Below are 24,536 nucleotides of genomic sequence, written 5' to 3'. Positions count from 1 at the left end.
TTGAGGATCTCTGGATTTTCCCTGCATGCCCCTTGCTTTCTCAGACAGGGTTTGAAGGTCAGCCCAGGCACCCTTCCCCGTTCCTCACCGTCCACCTGGCACAGAGCCCTCTGGGAAGCACCAGCATTGGCCAAGGGGCTTGGGCAGGGGGTCTGAAGCTGGTCCCAGCTCCTGTTAAGGGATTGAGGGCTGCTGGCAGGGGCGTCGGGTGCTGAGGGCGGCTGCGCACTGTGAGCCCCAGGGAAAGGGGACATCAGTGAGTCCTGTGTTCGCTTTGGAGGAGCACATGGGCAGGAAATCAGTGCAGTTCTGGTGTCTGGGAGCCGGTGCCAGCCCTTCCTGCTGCCCCCTGCTGGCCTCCTGGCCTGCGCTGGCCCCACCTGGCATCTGTCCCAGCAGCAGCCAGCTCTGCCCCTGGGGTGCAGGGGACAACTTTCCACATCTGTGGCTGATGTGAGGAAGCCTGGGACTCAGCCCAGTTCCAGCCAAGTGGCCCCTGCCCGCCGTGGCCTCCGGTGGGAGAGCTGCCGCGCTTTCTGCCCTCTCCCCTTGAGCTGAGGTCAAGTGCACCCCAACCCTGGGGGTCCCAGAGCTGTGGGGGACAGGGCTGTGAGGGCCGGCACTGCAGCAGCAGAGGGTGCATGCGCAGGACACCCCGCTCAGGGCCCAAGTGTGTGGGGCGCGGTTGAGGGCACGGCCCTGAGAGTGCGCACCAGGTCGGACCTCTGCTGATACGGTGCGTTGGGAACTTGGGATGTGGGGTGGCCCTCTGCGGGACAGTGAAATGAGAGGCAGCCCTGGTGCAGATCGAGGTGGGAGGGGCCAGGCCCCCTTGCGTGCTGGCGCCCAAGTGGACCCTGCCCAGGAAGGTGGCCGCATGGGTCTGCACATGGCTGGGGCGGCCCTCACCACGGCAGACTGTGCTGTGAGGATGACTCAGCCACGGGTCCAGCCCCATCCCGTCTACATTGCGAGTATTTTCCTAATGGGTGTTCCTCAGGTAAGGACGCGGAGGCCAGGGACACGAGTGTGGCAGGGCAGGACTTGGAGGAGCCAGCGCTGCTGTGCAGTTCCCAGCCCGCGCTGGGTGCTGGGTGCTGGGTGCGTTTTGCCTCCACATCCACAGCAGCTCCGCTCACCTGCAGGACACCCAAGCTGGGGCCTGCCCTCTGGTCAGTGTTTGAACCCTCCCGGAAAGGTCTGGATCCTGTTGCTCCCTCTGTGGGGCAGAGGGCCTAGCGCCCGGTTTAAATCATGAGTGACAGTGCCTTCAGAGTCTCAGGTCACCTAAAGGAGATGAGACCCCTCCCCCACCCCGCCCATAAGCCACACTGCCGCTGTCCTCACAGAGGTCCCTGTCTCTGCTGGGACCCTGCGCCAGCATTCAGGCTCCCTCCCACTGCCTCCCCCATGGCCTGCAGTGCCAGCCCCACCTCCCAGGAGAGGGCCTAGAGCCTGCCTCACTGCACCCATAACCCCCTCCCTGCCCCTGCAGGAGCTGCACCCTTCTCACACCTTGCCTAGGCTCTGAGGGCCCCAGGGTCCCTCCCCCACGGCAGGAAAGCTGGTGTCACCTTGCCCCTGCTGAGCATCGTCCCAGTTCAGCCAGGTTCTCCTTCCCCTCCCCCGGCCTCCTGGCCCCTAGGCTGCTCTGCTGTTACCACCTGTAGCAGCTCGAAACCAGGGACTGCTTTGTCTCACCTGTTTCCACGCACGCTTCCCTGATTGCTGTTGCAAGGGGGGGACCCGAAGGGGCGTTCACTCCTGACTCAGTGTGGGCCCTGGTTTCACCTCCCTGAGGCCAGCTTTGTCTAATGGCCCCAGGGGGCTGAGAGCAGACCCCGCCTTGGCCGTGGAGTGGGAGAAGGAAGCCCGAGTGGACAGCTCCCATCTTACAATTGGGCCAGTCTCTGCAAAGTGGCTGGAGTTGCTGGCAGAGGTGACCGGGGAGCCTTTAGGGCCGAGCATCGCACAGTGGGGTCCGCAGACCGCTGCTGACGTGGCGCACTGCTCTGGGCCTAGGTAGTCGTGGTGGAAGGCACCTCTGCTCCAAGGGAGGCCTCTGTCCGGCATAAACAGGAGTGGGACGGGGTCCAGGAGCCTCCCACGCTCCGGCCCCCATTCCCGGTGTCTGGGGGCTGACTTTCGCCGTGAGACTGCAGCACGGTGAGTTTCAAGTGCTCCCTGGGGTCATCCACTTGAATTCCAGTTCAACGGTGGGAGGAAACCTCGTTCCCCGGATGACCCCGCAGCCAGGGCAGAGGCTCCCTGCTGGCCCCTGGAACATGTCCAAGGATGGCAGGTTCTTACTGCCTCTCTTCCTAGAACCAACAGTCTCGCAGGAAATGCCGAGCTCGGGGCTCGAGTACCGGCCGTCGCCACACTTGCCACTGGGCTGCTGCCTTTGTTCCCAAGGTCGCTGTGGCTGAGCAGCCGTGGCGGGCAGTTTTACAGGGCTGTGTCCTGGCGGAGAGAGGGCCACTGAGAAGATCTGGAGCCACAGTCAATGTGGACACAAAACCACGGCTCCTGCTCATGTCTTGTGGAAGCAGCCAGGTGCTGACCGTCAGGCCACGTGGGCAGACAGGGAAAGTCCTATGTGAGGTGGGCTGGGCAGCAGAGGACAGATTTGTGGCTGGGGTGGCCTGGGGCTTATTGTCTCTTGAGACAGGGCCACCTGCTTGGTTCCGGCGCTGCCCCTGTGGGGCCAGCTTGGGGGGTCTCAGTGTCTGCGCCATCCAGCGGCCTCTCCCTGTGCCCTGTGGGGTGCAGTGGTCAGTGCTGTGTCCCCTGCCTGGTCTCAGGCCCCTGAGCCCTGAGCTTGCTCCCCGTCCTATTCTGAGTTGTGGTCAGGCTCGGGGACAGAGCTGAACTGCCCCTGGCTCTGGGCTCCCGGGAGCAGGAGCCTCGGCTGCTAAGGCTGTGGTGACCTGCAGAGTGGGGCTGTCCCAGGCGACTGGCCTTTTGTTCAGGAGTGACCACTGTGCAGCCCGGACATCTCCTGGCCTCTCAGTCCACAGGAGGTATTCGGGCTCCACACTCTGATTTGAAGCCACCCTCGTGTCTCTGGCTTGGGGATGGCGTTCCCAGGAGGCTTTTCTCAGCAGAGAGCCCCTTGCATTCCTGTTGGGGGGTGCATGGGGACCTGGGCTGCTGCTGCGGATGTCACCTCCCCAGTGAGCTGTCACCATCACCATAGCCCTGCCACCCCCCTGGTGAGCTGTCACCCCAGCCCTGCCCCAGCCCTCCACACGCCCCCTCCAGTCACGCACACTGGGGAGTTATTGAGCCTTGAGCTCTTGTCTGCCGTGGGCATGTGCTTGTACAGCCCAGAAGCCGCCCTGGGATCCGGCCTTGGAACCAGGGAAAGAGGCGAGCACCCCTTGGCGTCCAGAGAGGGGTGCTTGGTTCTGTCTGTGCAGTTTTGGGAGGACTGCTGTGGACCCGAGGCCCTGACTCAGCACACCTAGCTCGGGGGCAGTTTGCCCACCCTGTGTCAGGGCCCACGCCAGCCACCCCAGTGCTCTCCTGGGAGCGTCAGACATGTGCCAGGTCAGACGTGGTGGGGGAAGGGTGCGCGATCGGCTGTTTCTGCTCACAGTGAAGACATGGAGCTTGCCCGTGTTCTGAGCCCTGGATTCAGGATGTGGATCACAGGTGCACAGAGGCCTGTCCCACCTTCCCGCGGCCAGTCGTGACCGCACCGTAGGGAGCCTGCTCCTCTCTGTCCCTCCTCGTCCAGCCAGGCTGACCAAGGAACGGGAGCCTCCAGAGCTTTCCAGGCCACCATGGAGTGTTCAGTTCCCAGAAGGCCAACTGTCCACCTACTTCCACTTCCTCAGAGTCCTGTGCCTGCTCCTTGCCACAGGGGCTGGGCCAGCTCTGACTGGGCCTGCCTGGACCTAGCGTGGACACTGCAGGGTGACCAACACCTGTCTTCAGAAATCCCAGCCTGGATGGCATCTGTTCTCTGGCCCCGACAGCACAGGACAGAACCGAGGGCCGGGGACTCCTTGAGGGCCTGGTGCAGGCCACTGCTGTCCGAGGGGCTTGCATGTTCAGTGCATTGGTGTGTGGCCCTGTGCTCCATGGGGTTTGTCACTGTCCCAGTCAGAGCCCTGCCCCCGGTGCTGCGGGCAGGTGGACAGAGGCTGGAGTGGCGCACAGGTGTGCCTGGCCCTGGAGTGTTAGCTTCATCGTGCGTCTTTCAGAACTTGCTGTGGGACTGCGAACACCACGGCCTCAGATATCTCTGTCCGTTGTGCTGAGCCAGATCCGAGCCCGTGGGCCTGCTGACTAAGCAGCACTTGTCAGGCTGCTGTTTGACACAGGGTGTCACATTTGTGCTGGTAATTGTGTCTCGGAGCCGCCGCTACAGAGTTCTAAAGTAGCCTGTACCGCCTTCCCTAAGTGCCGAGTATGCTGAGCGCGTGGAAGGAGTTGTGAAATCGTGTTTGCTGTGTGCAGGACAGAGAGGATGTCACTGTCGTCACGTGTGGGACGCTGGCCGAGGCTGCAGGCTGGCCCAGCCCATGTGCTGAGATGTCTACCCTGTGTCCGCCGAGCCCACATCCTGCCCTGTTGTCTGTGTCACCCGCGGTCTGGGCTCATGAGAGTAACGGCTTTTCTGTCTCTTTGTTTGCAGAGTCGCAGTGTACGCTGTGCGGGGAACCGGAAGGTGAGTAGCTCGCGGGCATGCACATGTGGGCTGCTGTGGGGCGTGGGAAGGCGAGTGTGGAACGTCGGGGCGGTGTCTGTGTCTGCAGGAGCCCAGGGTGAGCCTGGCAGGAGGTCGTCTCCATCGGAGAGTTGACAGCCACGTGGCCATGGCTCCCGGCTTGTGTTGATTGACGCACACTAGCCAGTCTGCTCCAGACGTGGACAGTGGTCAGAGGTGCCGAGGAGCCTCAAATTCTGCAGGGCCAGCAATGCTGCTGCCACTCGTCTGTGACCAGCCCTGGTGACAGGGGCATGGACAGAAACTCAGATTCCAGCCAAGGTTCCCACTGGGAAGCATTTATAGCTTGTGTAGCTTGCTAACTATGTTCTGGAACAGTGGAAGCCCAGCTGATGCATGATTTTCCGTGGTGTATTAGAGCAGATGTGAGCACTCGGGGCGGTGACGTCACCAGAGTTCCTACTTGTCTGCTGTGAGCAGCAAGAGGCAGATTGGCCAGAGCTGGGGGGACAGGCCAGCCCCACCCCCTCTCTGGGTGCAGAGCCCAGCATGAGTGACTGGAGGAGAGTGAGCGAGAATGGCTGCCATGGCTACATGGCTACACCAGATGCTGAGCACACGCCCTGGCCGGGCCCCTGCCCCGAGCCTGGGTCCCAGTGCCGACTCGGCCTGCAGCTCCCAGGGAACACTCTCTCCAGATGGGTGCTGTGACAAAGTTGGAGGATTTTCTCACGGGTTGTTTAGCAAAGTGCAGGGCACGGAAGGCAGTGTGGGAAGTCCGAAAGTCTCAGGCTTCACTTTCATGTGAAAGGTCAGAGTTCTGACCCCCAGTACTTCCTGGGTCAAGAGAAACGATGGTTCTAGGATGGGGAGGCAATTCAGGAGGTATCCTGGACAGGTGTTGGTTGTGCCGTACGCTGCTGGAGACACAGAGGCGTGAGGGCGATGAGGTCCCTGCTGTCCTCTACTCCAAGGCTTTAGAAAATTATCTTCTTCCTGATGCTTCCGACTTGTCCTTGTTTCCCGCCCTGGGATGCGCCTGCTGAGCTTTGGCTCCATGTGTAGGCTGCTTTGCACCCTTGCTTTGTTAAAGGCTGTCAGGTCCTGTAGCTGAGAATCGGGAATCTGAAACTGGGGGAGACACAGACCTCCACAGACCTGCTCCATCACATTGTCGCCAACAACAAAGGCACACATGGGCTATGTGCTCCTGTGTGCTGCCACACAGATGTGGATAGCAGATTCTGGCCCCAGTGGGTCCCATGTGGAAGGGATGCGTGGCTGAGCGGGGGCTGCTGTGTGGGGGTCCTGTGGCTCCAGTGGGTCCCACGTGGAGGGGACGCGTGGCTGAGTGGGGGCTGCTGTGTGGGGTCCTGTGGCTCCAGTGGGTCCCATGTGGAGGGGACACGTGGCTGAGTGGGGGCTGCTGTGTGGGGGTCCTGTGGCTCCAGTGGGTCCCACATGGAGGGGACACGTGGCTGAGCGGGGGCTGCTGTGTGTGGGGTCCTGTGGCTCCAGTGGGTCCCACATGGAGGGGACACGTGGCTGAGCGGGGGCTGCTGTGTGTGGGGTCCTGTGGCTCCAGTGGGTTCCACGTGAAGGGGACACGTGGCTGAGTGGGGGCAGCTATGTGTGGGGTCCTGTGGCTCCAGTGGGTCCCATGTGGAGGGGACGCATGGCTGAGCGGGGGCTGCTGTGTGGGGGTCCTGTGGCTCCAGTGGGTCCCACGAGGAGGGGACACGTGGCTGAGCGGGGGCTGCTGTGTGGGGGTCCTGTGGCTCCAGTGGGTCCCATGTGGAGGGGACGCGTGGCTGAGCGGGGGCTGCTGTGTGTGGGGTCCTGTGGCTCCAGTGGGTCCCATGTGGAGGGGATGCGTGGCTGAGCGGGGGCTGCTGTGTGTGGGGTCCTGTGGCTCCAGTGGGTCCCACATGGAGGGGACACGTGGCTGAGCGGGGGCTGCTGTGTGGGGGTCCTGTGGCTCCAGTGGGTCCCACGTGGAGGGGACGCGTGGCTGAGCGGGGGCTGCTGTGTGTGGGGTCCTGTGGCTCCAGTGGGTCCCACGTGGAGGGGACACGTGGCTGAGCGGGGGCTGCTGTGTGTGGGGTCCTGTGGCTCCAGTGGGTCCCACGTGGAGGGGACACGTGGCTGAGTGGGGGCTGCTGTGTGGGGGTCCTGTGGCTCCAGTGGGTCCCACGTGGAGGGGACGCGTGGCTGCTCTGCCGTCTCTGGGGTTCTGGCCCAGGCATGCACATTGGTCCATTCCTGTGAACATCCTAGTTGATGGACTGACTCAGTGGACCCATCCATCATCCCAGCTGACCTGAAACTGCCGGTGGGGTCTGCAGTGTTGGAGAAACAGGTCACTCCTCCCAAGTGGACCCCACTGCCCTGGAGGGGCCTCTCTGCCTCTCCACAGTCACTTGCCCCTTTTCAGCTTCCATGACCCTGATGTGGGAAGCCGTGTCGCAAGCATCACAGGAGAGGAAAGGGGCAGTCACCGAGTGAGTGGCTCAAGGCACACAGGGACTCCTGCAGGAACAGCGCAGGTCAGAGCGGAGACCTCACGGCTGACCCCCACACACACACACAGTGAATTTGCTCCAGCGGGGGAGGGAGGCTCCAGAGCTGATGCTGCTGTCTCAGCTGTGCTTTCTCCTTTGAAAAGCAGGGGCGTATGAATATTCATGCAGCTGTAAATCATTTAAGTGATTAGCCTAAGTGGGAACTGGCTGGTGCAGGAGTGGAATCTGCAATCAGCTGTCTGTTCTGTAACGCACAAGCCTGCCGCAGAGGGGCACGGGCTGCTGGGGTCTGGGGTCCTGTGCTAGCTTGGGGAAGAGGCGTACCCTGCAGCCAGCCCGCTCTTCGTGTCAGGATGCCGTTCACAGCCTTTCTGCCCTGGCCAAGCCAGCCGAGGGGGAAGCACCTGCTGGCCACGTGATGATTGTCTTTGGAGAGCTGGCTGTTTGGATTCATACTGAATAATTAGCAAGATCCCAGCTGGCAATGTCAGGCCGGCGCTGGAGCTTGGCTGCAGGGTCCCTGCAGTGGCCTGGCCTGTTTTCCAGAGAATGCAACATCGTAATCGTACATCAAATGGAGATGGCCACCTCTAGGTGCACATGGATGTTGCAAGGTTCCTGTGGTGTGGACGACTGTTCTTTTCTGAGATGAGGATGTTAGGGGCCTGGCGGTTGTTAATGGCCCCTTTCGCCTGAGGAGATGATTCTTATGACTCCCCCTCCACGTGCTAGTGGAGTGGGCAGGGTGGCTGCTACATGTGCAGCTCCCAGGGATGAGTTCTGACGCTCTTCGCCCTGCAGCGGCTCCTGGGAAGACAGACAAGTATCAGCAGGTTCACCGAGAGCCATCTCACGGTGTCCCTGGATTCACTGAGAACTGTCTCACAGTGTCTGCGGGTTCACCGAGAGCCATCTCCATCGTTAACGTTGTCTTCCAGTCTAACTGTGAAGACGCTCAGCTCCCAGTGTTTTCCTGTTGGTGGCTCTGGAAGTGACAGAGGGCTGAGTCTTGCCACGGCGCGACTGCGTGGGGAATGGCTGGCAGGCATGCAGTCTTTCCGGGGGGAACAAGACCGGTGGAGGGACGCTGTGGGCAGCTGTGCACGTCAGCTCAAGGGCTTGTCTGCTTCCTTCCTGGGATCTCAGGAGAGCGCATGTGAGATCCAGTGCACAATAACCGTGGGGGGGATCTGTGCTGTGCAGCTGGTGAAAACCCAGGCCTGGGATAAGCCACCATGGTGCACGCTCGGCATGCCGGCCTTCTGTGAGGGCTGGACCTCAGCGGGGCGGGCACTCACGGCCAGCACCTGGGAATGGGTCTCAGGGAAGCTCCAGCTCAAGTGCAAGCTTCCAGTCTGTCACAGAAAATGCAAGAGGCCTTCTCTTTGATGCTGATTCTGTGTTGTTTCTGCTTTGCTGGCTTTGAAGCCAAGGCCACCTGCTGCCTGCTGCGGGGTCGGGGGCAGCCAGACCACACCGCGCCTCAGAACGGGGAGCAGTGGGGACTTTTAACTGTCTTTGTAGCATCTTGCCCTTGGTTTTTAATGCCAGATACGCAGGATTTTCCCCACAGGTGACAGCGGGGGGGGGGGGGGTTCTCCCTGCTGCTACCCTGAATTGGCTCCCAGTCCTCTTGAGCTTAGGGCCTCTGAGCACCTTGGGGAAGTGGCTACGGAAGTCGCCCTTTGCAGACTGGCTGTGACTGCCTGCGGGGGTGTCGGGAGAGAAGGGCCCCTCCCACCTCTGCTGACCCTCCAACACCCCCCACGCACCCCTCCTCTCTGCAGACCCCTGGGGCTGGCATTTAAAAGGGCACGGTCGCCCTTTTGCTCCCTGTGGCCATGCCTTCAGAACCGCCTGCTTAGGGCAAGAATGGTTTGTTCTGGGTGCTGAGTGGGAGACGCCAGCACATTAGGGTCCCAGCACGTTAGCAGACCAGCAGAGCAGCATGTTGGGACAAGCCGGGTTGCTTCTGAGGGCCGGAGGCTGAGCCACAGCCTGGCCTCAAGACCTCAGTGTGGCCGTGGCTCGAGGGACCAGCAGACATGTCGGTAGGAGAAGACACCGTGCTCATACAGGGCCGATGCAGCCAGGCAGAAACTGAGTCCCACCCCCCAAAACACGTGTGAGCACGTGGTGCCTGTGACAATTCTCCCTGAGAAGTCGTGTGACGCCTGTGACAGCACCCCCCAAGAACATGTGGGAGTGCATGGTGCCTGCAAAATGCTCCCCGAGCACACGTGGGAGTGCGTGGTGCCTGCAACAGCACCCCCCGCGCACACGTGGGAGCGTGTGGTGCCTCTGACAGTGCTCCCCGAGCACACGTGGGAGCACGTGGTGCCTCTGACAGTGCTCCCTGAGCACACGTGGGAGCGCGTGGTGCCTGTGACAGTGCTCCCCGAGCACACGTGGGAGCGCGTGGTGCCTGTGACAGTGCTCCCCGAGCACACGTGGGAGCGCGTGGTGCCTGTGACAGTGCTCCCCGAGCACACGTGGGAGCGCGTGGTGCCTGTGACAGTGCTCCCCGAGCACACGTGGGAGCGCGTGGTGCCTGCGACAGTGCTCCCCGAGCGCACGTGGGAGCGCATGGTGCCTGTGACAGTGCTCCCCGAGCACACGTGGGAGCGTGTGGTGCCTCTGACAGTGCTCCCCGAGCACACGAGGGAGTGCGTGGTGCCTGCAAAATGCTCCCCGTGCACACGTGGGAGCGCGTGGTGCCTGCGACAGTGCTCCCCATGCACACGTGGGAGCGCGTGGTGCCTGTGACAATGCTCCCCATGCACACGTGGGAGCGCGTGGTGCCTGTGACAGTGCTCCCCATGCACACGTGGGAGCGCGTGGTGCCTCTGACAGTGCTCCCTGAGCACACGTGGGAGCGTGTGGTGCCTCTGACAGTGCTCCCTGAGCACACGTGGGAGCGTGTGGTGCCTCTGACAGTGCTCCCCGTGCACACATGGGAGCGCGTGGTGCCTGCAAAATGCTCCCCGAGCACATGTGGGAGTGCGTGGTGCCTCTGACAGTGCTCCCCGAGCACACGTGGGAGCACGTGGTGCCTCTGACAGTGCTCCCCGAGCACACGTGGGAGCGTGTGGTGCCTGCAAAATGCTCCCCGCGCACACGTGGGGGTGAGTGGTGCCTCTGACAGTGCTCCCCGAGCACACGTGGGAGCGCGTGGTGCCTGCAAAATGTTCCCCGCACACACGTGGGAGTGCGTGGTGCCTCTGACAGTGCTCCCTGAGCACACGTGGGAGCGCGTGGTGCCTGCAATAGCCCTCTGCAGTGCACAGCTGGGCTGTCGTGAGCCCCAGGAGGCAGGGAAGGACCACAAGGACACATCAGGCTCTCTGCTGCAGTGGAGGACCCACGTGTGCCCTGTGCCCTGTGCCCTGGCATCAAACGCTCGGTCGGGAGCTTCCCCATTTAGGCAAAGGGCCACAGACGCTGGCCTGAGACTAGGAAGCACTTCCGTACAACAGAGTTGCAGCAAGAAATGCATGCTTAGGCGAAGCCACGTCTGTGTCCACCCCGACCTGCTGAGCGAGGGCCGTGGGTGAAATTGCCCCAGAACCTGTGATGATCCTGACAGACACCGAGGGTCTGGAGAGCACAGTCCCGGGTCCTCCTTCCAGAATCTGCCTGTGGGGGAGCCCAGGGTCCCTCCCCACCACAGAGCACTCCACAGCAGGAAGAAGCAGCGTGAGAGGGGTGAGCAGCCGGAGTGCACTCAGAATTATCAGGTCAGCGTTGTGGCCCAGCGGTCAAGCTGCCACCTGTGATGCCGCATCCCGTATCAGATGGCAGGTTCAAGTCCTGGTTGCTCCACTTCCAAACCGGCTCCCTGCTGATGCATTCTGGGAGGCAGCGGGTGATGGCTCAAGTGCTTGGGTGCTGCTGGCTCCTGGCCTTGGCCTGGCCCAGCCCTGGCTGTCGCAGCTCTTTGGGGAATGAACCAGCGGATGGAAGGTGCATCTGTCTCTCGCTGTCCCTTTCCCTCACTCTCTCACTCTGCCTCTCTTTCACATTAATATGTCTTTTTTAAAAATGAAATAAAAAACTAATTACAGGCCGGTGCCGTGGCTTAACAGGCTAATCCTCCGCCTTGCGGCGCCGGCACCCCGGGTTCTAGTCCCGGTTGGGGCACTGGATTCTGTCCCGGTTGCCCCTCTTCCAGTCCAGCTCTCTGCTATGGCCCGGGAAGACAGTGGAGGATGGCCCAAGTGCTTGGGCCCTGCGCCCGCATGGGAGACCAGAAGAAGCACCTGGCTCCTGGCTTCGGATCAGCACGATGCGCCGGCTGCAGCGGCCATTGGAGGGTGAACCAACGGCAAAAAGGAAGACCTTTCTCTCTGTCTCTCTCTCTCACTATCCACTCTGCCTGTCAAAAAAAAAAAAAACTAATTACAGAGGTTTTTAAAAGGCGAGGGACGCTTTGATAAGAAATCTCTAACGTAAAAAAAATTTAGAAACAAGATGGGGCGTTTACATTGCTGTGCGGACAGTGCCGTAAGTGGATCAGACACAGCTGAGAAGAGAACTGGTGAACTAGAAAACAGGCGTGAGGATAATTCCCAGGACTTTGAACCATAAGTGAAGGGTGACATGGAAGCAGAATTGACGCATGGGTACAGAGTGAAATCAGAAATTAGAATATGAGGAAGAGAGGCGAAGTCTAAGGAATACAGGAATACAAAGTCAGATTTCCCAGAACTGAGGAAATGCCTGTGCCTCTCTGATCCAAAGATTTGCAAGACAGAAACCAAGTAAATGAAAACACCCACCTACCCATACCTTCCAAAGCTGAGCGGCAGAGTGGGAAGTGAATAGTGTGAGATTCGGCCACCTCCACAGGGGCCTTCAGCATCCAAGTCCACGCCCTAGCACCCTGGAACAACGTCTGAAACTCGCTGACCATAGAGGGAGCAAGGACATCGCCCTGCACCTGAGGCAAAGCCAAGGAAAGGGGGGTGGGCAGTCGTGCTTTGTAGGTGAATGAAGACAGAGCTTGGTGACAAAGGCGGCTTCTCCAAGGAGCTGGAACAAACTTGGGCTTCGGAACAGACTCACAATATGTGAGGAGAAAGTGGGACCCCCAAGTTCCAACAGGAGGCTCCGGGCTGGGGGAGCTGGAGATGCCGACCAGACAGGCAGTGACCAGACTGGCGCCCTCAGGGGCTCCCCGGGCCCCACCCCTGCCCCCGGGGCACAGGGCCGTTCGTGGCAAGTCCAAGAGATTTGACCTCTGGCTTGGCCCTGTGTGATTCAGCGAGCGCTCACCCAGATCTTCTGTTCTTGTGCTGGGACCCATGGCTTCCAGGGGGACACAGGTCCCCAGACGGCGCTGCCTTGCTGGGCTGAGAAGCAGTCTCTGTGTCCAGTCTGGGCTCCCGTCGCACCGGGCTGATGGACGGCTGGAGGTGACAGTGGCAGGGTGCAGGGCAGACCTGCCAGTTCCTCCTCGGGGTTGCCAGCACTGCTAGCCGTCTGGCATGGGTCTCGTGTGCAAAGGTGGAGTAATCTGGCCGTGCACCTGTCCTACCTCGGGTGAGTTCCCCACGCCCCGACTCAGCACAGGAGGGAAGAGGTGCCTCTGTGCGAGCTGTGTGGGTGCTGCACGCACGTGTGTGCCAGCCGTGTCGCTGTGTGCACACATGCATATGTGTGACTGAGCCCTGTTTTCCTCACTCTACAAGCACTGCTGCAGCGTCACCTGTGTCAGCAGGGGCGACCGTGAGCCCTGTGGGTGCAGGACGGTGCCTGTTTCCCTCTGTGGGAGCACAGGGCCCAGCAGTCCCTTCTACTCACAGCCGAGGTTTCTGACGTGAGAGGAGCTGGCCATGTCCTGGCAGGGAGCTCTCAGACGCTGCATCTGAGTCAGAGGTGGCCATGCCTACTGCATACAATGAAGGGGGGGAAAGCCATGGCTGTTACATACGATGGGGGGGGGGGAGCCATGGCTATTACATACGATGGCGGGGGGGAGAAAGCCATGGCTGTTACATACGATGGGGGGGAGCCTTGGCTATTACATACAAGGTGGGGGTAGCCGTGGCTATTACATATGATGGGGGGGAGCCATGGATATTACATACAATGGGGGGGAAGCCATGCCTGTTACGTACGATGGGGGGCAGCCATGGCTATTATACACAATGGGAGGGAGCTGTGGCTATTACATATGATGGGGGGGGAGCCATGGATATTACATACAATGGGGGGGAAGCCATGGATACTGCATATGATGGGGGAAGCCATGCCTGTTACATATGATGGAGGGGGAGCTGTGGCTGTTATGTATGATGGGGGTGTGACTGTTATATATGATGGGGGGAATGAAGCTGTGGCTATTACATATGATAGGAGGGAGCCATGGCTATTACATACGATGGGGGGGGAGCCGTGGCTATTACATATGATGGGGGGGAGCTATGGATATTACATACAATGGGGGGGAAGCCATGCCTGTTACGTACGATGGGGGGGAAGCCATGGATACTGCATATGATGGGGGGGAATGAAGCTGTGGCTATTACATATGATAGGAGGGAGCCATGGCTATTACATATGATGGGGGGGAAGCCATGGATACTGCATATGATGGGGGGGAAGCCATGCCTGTTACATACGATGGAGGGGGAGCTGTGGCTGTTATGTATGATGGGGGTGTGACTGTTATATATGATGGGGGGGAATGAAGCTGTGGCTATTACATATGATAGGAGGGAGCCATGGCTATTACATATGAAGTGGGGGAAGCCATGGCTATTACATACAATGAGGGGAGCTGTGGCTATTATATACGATGTAGGTGGGACGAAGGAGTGCATGTGCTGTGTGGCCATTACATATGAAGGGAGGAAGGAGTACATTGCCATGGCTATTACATATGATGGGGGGAGCACGCGTGCCGTGTGGGTCTGGGGCCCTGCCACAGTTATGCATCTGCACAGAATGCCGTCGGATGCGTGAGTGAACCCTGACCAGCCGCCTGCCATAGAGAAAACGATACCCAGTGTCTGAGGGCCAGGATTCGACTGGCATCGCGGCCGTTATACTCCATGCTTTTCCCGGGGAGAGTGAATGCATTTCCAGTCCGCGGCCTTGGTTGTGGGTGTCTAGATGCAGTATTGTCTGCTTTCTTGTGGCTGAATGGTGCTTGTCTGTTGGACTGGAAACATATTTGAGGGTTGGAAACAGGTGTGTGGGGGTGGATGTGGAGGAAGGCACACAATAGAATTATCCCTGGGATCCCTGTCCATGCTGTGGACACCCCGTGCTCCACTGAGAGCCTGCTGGCTTCTGACCACGACCAACACTTTCCCTGCTGCCCCGGTGTCACCAGTGCTTTCCAGAGTTGAGTGGAGTTTGTCTCAGGAATGGGAGATGCCCTGGACCGTGATGGACACAGGAAATGCAGGAGCTTGCACGAAAGGTATGGACAGGGCTCCACTCGGGAGAGGCGTCGTCTGGAGAGAGGAAGGACATGTATGAGAAGTTTCTAGAAACAGAACGGCAGCAAGTACAGTGTGAGTGAGGGGAGGCACTTCATTGATCCTCCTCATTGTATTGATTTACGGGAGACAAAAGTGCTGGTGTCACTCTAAGAGCACAAATGTACCGTCTGCTTTGACCCCTGCCTCCTGTCCAAGGTCATCACCGTCCCTGAGTGCACGGGAGAGGGCCATGGAGCAGGCGACAGGAGCCTGGACAGCTCAGAACCTCAGCTGCGCAGGATGGAGACGCCTCCTGGAGGTGGCTCTGTGCCATGGAGCCCTCGGCCTCCTTGGCGAGCAGGTGGCGAAGGCAGCCGGTGCCGGTGTCACGGGAGGTGCACACTCCTCCTGCTGGAGCTCACGGTCTCCCCCCGTGTCTGTATGCAGTCCATGGTACTTTTGGCAGATGGACCATTCTCAGGGTAAATTATAAATATTTACACAGTAAGATAAATCATAAAGCCACCAAATAGAAAATGTGTGATTTAAGAAGGAATATAAATTAGGAACAACATATCAGAGATATGTATGTTGGGAATACAAAATTAGGAATAGATGAATTAGTGACCTGAGACTATGAATTGATAGCTTTCGTACAAGTCCAGCGTTCTCCACATAGTGGCTACAGACCTGGGGCAGATGTGTGACTCGGCTGGATGCAGCTGCCCCCTCTACAGAGAGGGTAACAGGTGCCCAGTTCCAAGATAGCCTTGGAAGCCGTAGGGTCCAGCCATATTCCGGAATATGATGCGGCGGGCACTTGTGGCATCCGTGCTGTTGTGCACTTCTTGTCCTCTTCCCTGTCCACTCTCGCCTGTTCAGTCTCTGTGTCTATCATTGCACCTTGTTTGTGAGGAATTATCACACTGTCGGAGAAATACAGAGATGGACCGGGCAGCTGTGGTTCTAAATAAAATCTAAGGATTAAGTATTGGAATAGGGGCCAGCACTGTGGCACAGCGGGTTAAAGCCCTGGCCTGAGGTGCCAGCATCCCATATGGGTGCCAGTTCTAGTCCCGGCTGCTCCTCTTCTGATCTAGCTCTCTGCTATGGCCTGTGAAGGCAGTATAAGATGGCCCAAGTCCTTGGGCCCCTGCACCCACGTGGGAGACCCAGAGGATGCTCCTGGCTCCTGGCTTCGGATCAGCGCAGCTCCGGCTGTTGCGGCCATCTGGGGAGTGAACCAGTGGATGGAAGACCTCTCTCTCTGTCTCTACCTCTCTCTGTAACTCTTTCAAATAAATAAAATAAATCTTGGGAAAAAAAAGTTGGAATAAACAGTCGTAGAGAAACCAGTAGTTGCAGAGTAATAGTTGTTATTAATCTGTTATTTTATAAAAACTGCATCCCAGATATGGAAATCGCAGGATCTCAGTGGGGTTCCGTTGGCCAGTGAGGTGAGAGGCACCTGAAGGCACAGGGTCTTGGCCCCCAGTGCTCTCTGAAGAGGCAGAGCCGGCTCCCTCTGCCTACACAGGGATGCCAGGGCCCAGGTTGGCCTCAGGAAGGAAGGAAGGCCTTGCAGCACCATGGGTGAGCCTGCAGGATGTTATGCTAAGTGAGATAAGCCAGATGCTGCATGATCCTTGGGTGGGGGGGAGAGGTGGTTACCAGGCCCCGGGTTGGTGTAGGGTGGCGAGCCGAGTGGTCAAGGAGCTCCACAGGCACAGCTGTGAGCTACTGCACTCCAGGGTGCCGAGGCTGGCAATGCCAAGAGCAGACTATAGGGTCCTCACGGCACACACATGGTGGCAAGAGTCGCAGAGGGCGTGCGAGTTACAACCAGGGATGTCAGAGCATCACTCTGTACCCCTGGAATGCACAGTTCTGATGCTTACACTTCAGCATGTCTGGGGAATGGGAAGGAGCCACCTCCAGGGGGCCCGTCGTGCACCCCCGCGGCTCCTTTGGTGCCTGGCCTGTGGGAGTTGTGCAGTGGCTGCCTGCTGGCCCGCTCAGTTCATTCTGATGGCCAACTGTGGACAGAATCAGCAGGGAACTGTGGGAGGCTGGTGTTCCCAAGGCAAGAGACCAAAGCAGAACTGGCTGACAACCCGGAGGGACCTGCTGTGAGCATCTGAGCTGGGCTGGGGGGCAGGTGGCAGAGACAGCAGGATGAGGGTGGAGGGAGCACCCAGCACACTCTGTGACTCGCAGCGACGTATGCCTCTGTTTAGGAAGGAGTGCAGAAGATTCCCTCAGAATACAACTTGAGGGGCTGCACTCTGGCATAGCAGTAAAGCCTCCACCTGCAGTGCTGGCATCCTATATGGGTGCCGGTTCAAATCCTGGCTGCTCCCTTCCAATTCAGCTCCTGCTAATGTGCCTGGGAAAGCAGAGTAAGAGGGCTTGGGCCCCGCACTCCTGTGGGAGACCTGGAAGAAGCTCCTGGCTCCTGGCTTTGGTCTGGCCCAGCCCTGGCCATTGTGGCCATTTGGGGAGTGAACCAACAGATAGAAAATCTCTCTCTCTGTCCCTCCCTCCCTCCCTCCCTCTCTCTCTGCCTTTCAAATTAGTAAACATCTTTTAAAAACAAGAATACAACTTGAATAATCCTTCGAGGAAGAAGCAATCAGAGTTGGGGAATGAGTCACGATAAAAATTAGAAATTACCACTGAGCAGTCTGACTGGGTTACTTGGAAAATCCCCTGCTCTTTCTTCTTAGTAGGCCCAGTTATAACTGGTTTTGAATAACAGCATCAAAATGATCTCATTATTTTCCATTTTGCCAAATCCCAAGGTGGTGGCTTAGGCATCATGAAACAAGAATAAAAGTGTTAATGTAACCAACTTAAGAAGCAACTGGAATGTCCTCACTTTAGGTAAAGTGTAAGACAGCTTGATGCACTTCTGTGCAGTGAGCACGGGGGATTAGTAATACTTGTGCATTTAACACGAGCACCACAGTCTGCTGCAGCCGCCACTGTGCTGTGGGCCAGGAGCCCCCATCCCTCCATCCCTCTGTGCTCGGTGCCCCTGTGCAAGCTCCCCTCCCCGAGCTGTACCCCCAATGTGTACCCAGAGGGAAAGGGTCAGCTGCACACACTGCACAGCCACGCCCCCTCGGAGCACAGAGTCCTGTGAGTGACAGGTACATGGCAGAACCCACCGTGTCTCACTGCTTTGCTGGTGTTGTGGTGGGTGTCGGGAGGGCAGGTGGCCTTGGGCAGTGATGACCCTCAGCGGCCTCCCTCCACACACCCGGGAGGTGATGATGACGTCGTTGTTTTCTGGTCGATTCACACCACGGCAGGCAGAGCCATCCCTGGAGGGGGAGAGCTGCCCCTGGCTCCCTGGGTTCTCAGTGTGTTCATGGATAAGAGTGGGGAGGGAACCTGTGCCCCTCCAAGGCCTCCTCCCCTTCTGAACGGGGGTGGGGACAAATTCCCCAGAGACCCCTGCTGTCTGTGTGACCTTGGCCCTGGCCCCCTGCTGCTGTGTGACCTTGAACAGGTCACTGCCCAGCGTCTTTCTAGCTGGCTGAAGGAGTTGGTGCCAGGAAGAATAAGCAAAGCCCAGTTCAGATAAATCCTTGTCGGAACCTGAAAGCAAGCCTCGTGTGGCTCTGTTTACCGGCACTGCCAGTTACCGGATGGATCATGAATATTCATGTTCGATAAAACTTGGGTTTCCACACGGATCATTTCCTCGGTGGCACCAGTGTTGCTGCCGCTGCCCTCGTCCACAGTTCATGCTGGTGCGGCGCTGTGGCTGCCCTTGCTCCGTGTGTCACGCCCTTGGGCCAGGAAGGCAGAGCTCTCGGTTAGCACACACGAGGCTAAACCCGGTGTGCAGTGAGGCTGCGGGGGAGCAGACCTCCCGCTCGCAGGGGTCCCTGTGGCCCCAAGACTCCTGGGTGCGACTAGGGGGCACCGCCTGCCCCCGCTCCAGGCGTCCCACAGCTCATCTCTGTAGTCGCCGTCCACGTTTGGTGTTTTCTGGGGGATAAGGTGTTGCTGTCGCATCAGAAGCTGAGGGGCAGGGCGTTTGGAGTCCGCTGGGCTCCCCTTGGTGACGGGCAGGGCCGGCCCCACTCAGCCTTCCTGTGCCCGGCGGATGAGATCCTCGCCGGTCGCTGTGAGGTTGTAAGCACCTGACAGTGGTGCTGCTCGATTACCAGCGGATTCACATGTGTGGCAGGCGTGTTAATTAGTCTGTGTCCCAGAAGCGGCTGAGCCCCGCTGGCTCAGCAGCACGGACCGCAAAGAGCAGCTGAGCCAGTGCCCCATGTGCAGGTCAGCGAGGGAGGAAGACAGCGCTTCTGGCCCTCGAGGCTTTGCAGGCAGCTTCTGCTGTGTCCACAACCTCCACAGAGTTCCTTGTCCTTGGGGCTACCCTGCTAGCTTCTGGCTCAACACTCAGGAAGTGTTCTGACCCCTGTGCGTCCCCAGCCCTAAATGCTGGCTGTCCACATGTCAGACCACGGACAGCACCCTGGGGTCCCTGGGGTCAGCAGCACTGCTGAGCCAGTATCAAAGAAGGTTCTGACTCGGCCCCGAGTTCACCTGGGAGTTCCAAGGGCCACACACAGACAAGACCCCAGCTGCCTGCACGCCCTGAGGAGGAGCCGACCGGGCAGGCTGAACCGCACCTGTGAGGCTTCCCGGGTGGCTGGGGGATTCGGTTCTGTGGCTGCTTGTCTCTGATCTGCTCCGGGAGAGGCCCCAGGCCCACAGCAGGTGTCTTGTGTCTACATGGGCACTGGCCCCAGGGGGGCCCAGACCTTCTGCGTCCTCAACGAGACACACTTTTCTTTGGGCTGAAAGTACCTTCCTAACATGGCGAATGCAAGTTCAGTCAACATAGATTCGTCTTCCTTCCCTCTGCTGAAAAGCTGGGTCAGTCAAGCTCACCACAGCCCCAGCGCACGGCTCTGCTCGGTGACGACGTCCAGTTCCCTGGCGTGTTGTTAAACTCAGGAGACGTTGTGGTGAGGCTGACGACACTTGCGGAGTGGTCAGCGTTCCCTCGGTACAGATTCTCTCTGCACCGGAGGCTGTGGAAGTGTTAGCAGGCTTTGTGCCCAGCACTGAGACTCTGGGGCGCCGTGGTGAGGATGAATGAGCAGTCAGCACGCTTGTGCTCTCACTGTCGGCAGCAGGAGGTCACCTTCAACCCCGCAGGAAGAAAGTGGCCGGCAAACGCCCGGAGTCCATCGGTGACATCACGCGCAGTCCCTCCGAGGTTTTATGACATTTCCCAAACCTGGGAACTGCCGCAGCCTGCATCTCCAGGTTGGAATCACCCCAGAATTATCCGGAAAATGTAGTCATATAAAAAAATGCTTTTCTTTAGAAATAGATCTCTGGATGTCTATCTTTTCTTTTTCTTTCTTCCTTTCTTCCTTTCTTTCTTCCTCCCTCCCAACCCTCCCTCCCTCCCTCCCATCCCTCCCTCCTTCTTTTCTTAACATTTATTTATTTATTTATTTGAGAGGTGTAATTGGAGATAGAGGGAGAGACAGAGAGGTCTTCCATCTACTAGTTCACACCCCAAATGGCTGCAATGGCCAGAGCTAGGCCAATACAAAACCAGGAGCCTGGAGCTTCTTCCAGGTCTCCCACGCAGGTGCAGGGGCCAAGCACTTGAGCCATCTTCTGCTTTCCCAGACCATAGCAGAGAGCTGGATCAGAAGTGGAACAGCTGGGACTAGAACCGGTGCCCAGATGGGATACCAGCACTGCAGGTGGAAGCTTAGCCCACTATGCCACAGGGCCGGCCCTCTCTGCTCTTTCTTCTTTTTCTTATATTCTGGATGTTCCATGACAAGTACATGGCATTGTTTTCCATTATGGGAAAACTCCTTTACAGATTACCATTGCCAGGCCTAGGCCAGCAGGGAAGCAGGGAGCTCGCCTGGGGAACCGCACGTCTGCCCACCTGCTGGAGCCGTCGGGGGTCCACCTCAGGCTCCCATGTCCAGTGGAGAGTTTCCCAGTCGCTTCAGAAGACCCCGTGAACATGGTCCTCCTAACACAGCAGAGGCTCCACGTGAACAGGGGACAGCGAGGGCACCAGGGTCCTTGAGCGCCGTGCGGGTTCTGACATCCACGCGAGGACACAGGATTTGCCCGGGACACAGCGGCTGTCCGTCCTGGTGAAGGCCCAGCTCGTCTCTCTGCTCCTCCCCCTCTTCCTCCTCCTGTTCACCCAGGAAGCACCCTGCAGTCTCCTGCTCCCCGCCGGCCCCGCCCAGCAGCACGAAAGCCCAGAGCTTCCAGGCCCCACACTCCATCACCCTCCTGCCCTGTGGTTTGCTGTCAGCGCCCCCTGGTGCCTGTGCTCCCCAGGGTCCAGTCCAGCATCAGCCACACTGACGGCCTATGTCTCTCTGTTCCATGCATCGCCGGGAGGCCATTCTCTCCGTGTGCCTTCTCAGAGGTGTCCCTGAGGAACCAGGACACCAGCAGACACACAGCTGCTGAGGACATGACCCCGTGGCTTCCGTGTCAGTGTGCAGCTGTGCTTGGCTGTGGGAGACACAGTGGGTACAGCTCTGGGTAACGAGTGACCTGTGATCCTCAGCCACATCTCAAAGGAGATGCCAACAAGTGAGGTGCCGTTGTGCGGTTAGAAGACGTTCGAGAGGGTGTTTGAAAAGAACGAGCTTGCAAACAGACCTGGTCCTGGGGGTGGAGAAATCCCGCAGATGGGTCTTGCCGTGTGGGCGGTGCAGGCCTGCTGTCCACCACGAGGAGGCCGCTCCACCGACTCACACCATGGTCACTGTTTCAAGCGAAGAAAAATCGCTTGTACACAGATGTTTTTAGTGAAGGGACACTCAGCTGTGGTTTGAACGCGGTTTGGCCTGATGTCTGTGGCCAGCTGCACGGGCATTGGCTAGCCTGCTGAGCCACAACGCCAGCCCCAGAACACGTGTGGGATTTTAACAGAGCTCAGGTGTAGAACATTCTGGTCATCTGTGCATTGGAGTTGCTGAGTCCAAGGCAGGCTCCGAGGGAAACTGTCCCAGCCAGTCTGTGCGTGTGGCCGAGCTTCTGTGGCCCTGTGCTCAGCACTGAGCTGCGCTCTGGAGCAGGCCTGGGCTGCGGTTCCCGATCACTCCCCGCGCGAGAGAGCGGGTGACGAGCTCTCCAGGAAGTTCACACCTGCCTGAGGCCCCTGGAATCTCTGCTCGCAGCGTCGGCCATCTCAGTGCTGGGAAGGAGAGCCCGTGTCTGCCGCCGGCTGTGGGCCATGCTCAGCGCATTCAGTGTTGCCATTTTCAGTCTGTGTCAGCTGGCTAAGGGTGCAAGACTCGGGGGCCCTGTTGGTCAGCAGGGTCACTGGTGCTGAGCCCAAGAGCCTCTGCGCAGGCTAGACTCTGCTAACAAGTCTGTGTGTGGATTTCTGTGCACGTGGTACGTGTATGCGTGTGTGAGTATACACATGCATCTGTGTGCGTGTGTGCATTGTGTGGTGTGTGGGCATGTGTACGTATGTGTATGCTGTGTGCAGATCTGTGAGTATGTCTACGTGTGGTGTATATTCCATGTGTGCATGTGTGTGCATGTGTGTGCACATGTATGATTCTGTGTGCAATCATTCCCCCCCTTGCTGCTTTTACTCCTTATGGACCTGCGGCCTGGGTCATGTCAGCTCCTGATGCACTCTGGGAGGACCTACCCCTGGGCTCCCCCACATCTATGTGCATGCACTCCCCACACCCCCAGTGCCCCAGAGCTGGATGTCAGGGTTTCCACTGAGTGTCGGTCCCACGGAAACACCCACCAGAGCTGAAACCCCAGGCCGTCCTGCTGCCCCAGCTGACCTGGTCTTCTTGTGAGCTCAGGACACTGCCCTGCCCTTCATGGTTGGCTCGGCTGCTGACAGAACAATGGGACAACACGCTCATGCCCCCACTGCTGACCCAGCTGCTGACCAGCTCCTACTCCTGCTACTGACCCAGCTGCTGACCGGCTCCTACCCCTGCTGCTGACCGGCACCTACCCCTGCTACTGACCCAGCTGCTGACCGGCTCCTACCCCTGCTCCTACCCCTGCTGCTGACCGGCTCCTACCCCTGCTACTGACCCAGCTGCTGACCAGCTCCAACCCCTGCTACTGACCCAGCTGCTGACCGGCGCCTACCCTTGCTCCTACCCCTGCTGCTGACCCAGCTGCTGACCCCCAGCACTGATCTTCATCCGCACACAGCAAGTTGAGTTTTGCCCAAGGTGCTCGAGGTGGTTTTGAAGTGGTCTCTTTCAAGCCAGCGTTTCTTACAAGCTGTGATTCCTGGGATGAGGAGAGCCACATGAAACCCAGCAGTCCCTGGGGTCCTGGTCACAGCCTGTTGGTGATGCTGCACATTAGGGGTCTGTCTCTACCTGGCACAGGTGTCGGGGACAGATGGAGACTCAGGCTCTTCCTGGGGCAGTCGAGCCAGATGCCAGCGAGACGCGGCTAGGGGGCCGGGCCTGACCAGAAGTCAGCACATGCCCATGTCCAGGCCCCGGGCAGCCTACACCCAGGACTGGGACAAGCGTCCACCCACACTGGGCCACGGGTCCTCACCCCTGCTTGCCCAGGAGGAGCCCGCATGTGTCCCACATCAGCTCCTGTCAGAGGTGGCCGACCCTTCCCACTGAGTCCGTGAGTGGTGACCACAGCTGCCGGCACAAGCAGTGCCTTGGGAGAGACGAGAGGCTGATGGCTGCCCCTTGCCCTTGAGTGTCATTTGTGCTTCCCTCTCGTGTGTGAATTCTACCATAAGAAAGTGTGGTCCAGAAGCCAGGAGCAACACAGAGATGCCAGGGATGTGGCTCCAGCACCTTGGAGGCCAAGGACTCCAGGAACGTCCAGCAGGGGTGTGTCTCACAATCCCTCTCCAGCAGGGGTGGTCTCACAGCCCCCGTCCAGTGGGGTGGTCTCACAGCCCCCGCCCAGCAGGGGTGGTCTCACAGCCCCCGCCCAGCAGGGGTGGTCTCACAGCTGACACTAGTAGAAATGGCTGCAGGCTCGCTCTCGAGTCGGTCAGCTCTAGAACGCACCTTTTCCTTCCTGTTGGGGGCCGGGAGGAGTTGGCCGAGCGTGTAATTAAATATCCAGGAGATGGTTTATCAGCCCTGCTCCTACCCAGAGCTGTGCTGTGGTGCTGTCTCAAGGATCACGCCTGTTTTTGCTTCACTTATTTTAGCATCTTCAAAGGTGTGTGTCTGAGTGTGTGTGGGTGTGAGGATGTGTGGTGTGAGTGTCTCTGGGGGAATGGATGTGTGGGTGTGTGTGTGAGAAAGTGTGTGTGGGTGAGTGTGGGGTGTGTGGATGTAGGTTGTGTGTGAGGATATGTGGGTATGTGTGTGTGTCAGGGTATGTATAGGTGTAGGGGGTATGGATGTGTGTGAGTATATGTCATGGATGTGTATGTGTGTTGGTGTGTGTATGTGAGTGATTTAGGTGTGGATGTGGGGGGGAATGGATGTGTGAGGGGGTGAGTGTGTATTGGTAAATATTGGTGAGGGGGGGTATGGACATGTGTGTAGGTGTGTGAGTAGGTATGTGTATATATGTGGGTGTGTGGAGGGTGTTGGTATGTCTGTGTGTGAGTGGGAATGTGTATGTGAGTGTGTATGGGGGGGTCTATGTGTATAGGGGTGTATGTGTGTGTGTGAGGGTCTTTGTGTGTAGTTATATGCATGTGAGTGTGTGAAGGTCTGTATGGGTAGTTGTGTGCATGTGTGTGTGTGAGGGTCTGTGTGTGTATGTGTAGTTGTGTGCATATGTGTGTGTGAGGGTCTGTGTGTATGTGTAGTTGTGTGTATGTGTGTGTGAGGGTATGTGTGTATGTGTAGTTGTGTGCATGTGTGTGTGTGTGAGGGTCTGTGTGTAGGTGTAGTGTGCATGTGT

The 24,536-nt window shown here is 58.6% G+C and overlaps 1 protein-coding gene across 1 annotated transcript in view; it reads left to right on the top strand.

Annotated features, from left to right (window-relative positions):
- The window catches only part of DLGAP2 (DLG associated protein 2), a 441,306-nt gene that overhangs the window by 203,758 nt on the left and 213,012 nt on the right, over positions 1-24,536 (top strand). The window contains exon 3 of the mRNA XM_062198983.1: positions 4,646-4,678. Coding sequence (XP_062054967.1) covers positions 4,646-4,678 — 33 coding nt within the window. The remainder of the gene's footprint in view (positions 1-4,645; positions 4,679-24,536) is intronic.

Source organism: Lepus europaeus, chromosome 8 (assembly GCF_033115175.1).
Source record: "Lepus europaeus isolate LE1 chromosome 8, mLepTim1.pri, whole genome shotgun sequence".
Taxonomy (NCBI): domain Eukaryota; kingdom Metazoa; phylum Chordata; class Mammalia; order Lagomorpha; family Leporidae; genus Lepus; species Lepus europaeus.
The sequence above is the reverse complement of the archived record's forward strand: the minus strand, read 5'-3'. Positions and strand labels throughout refer to the sequence as shown.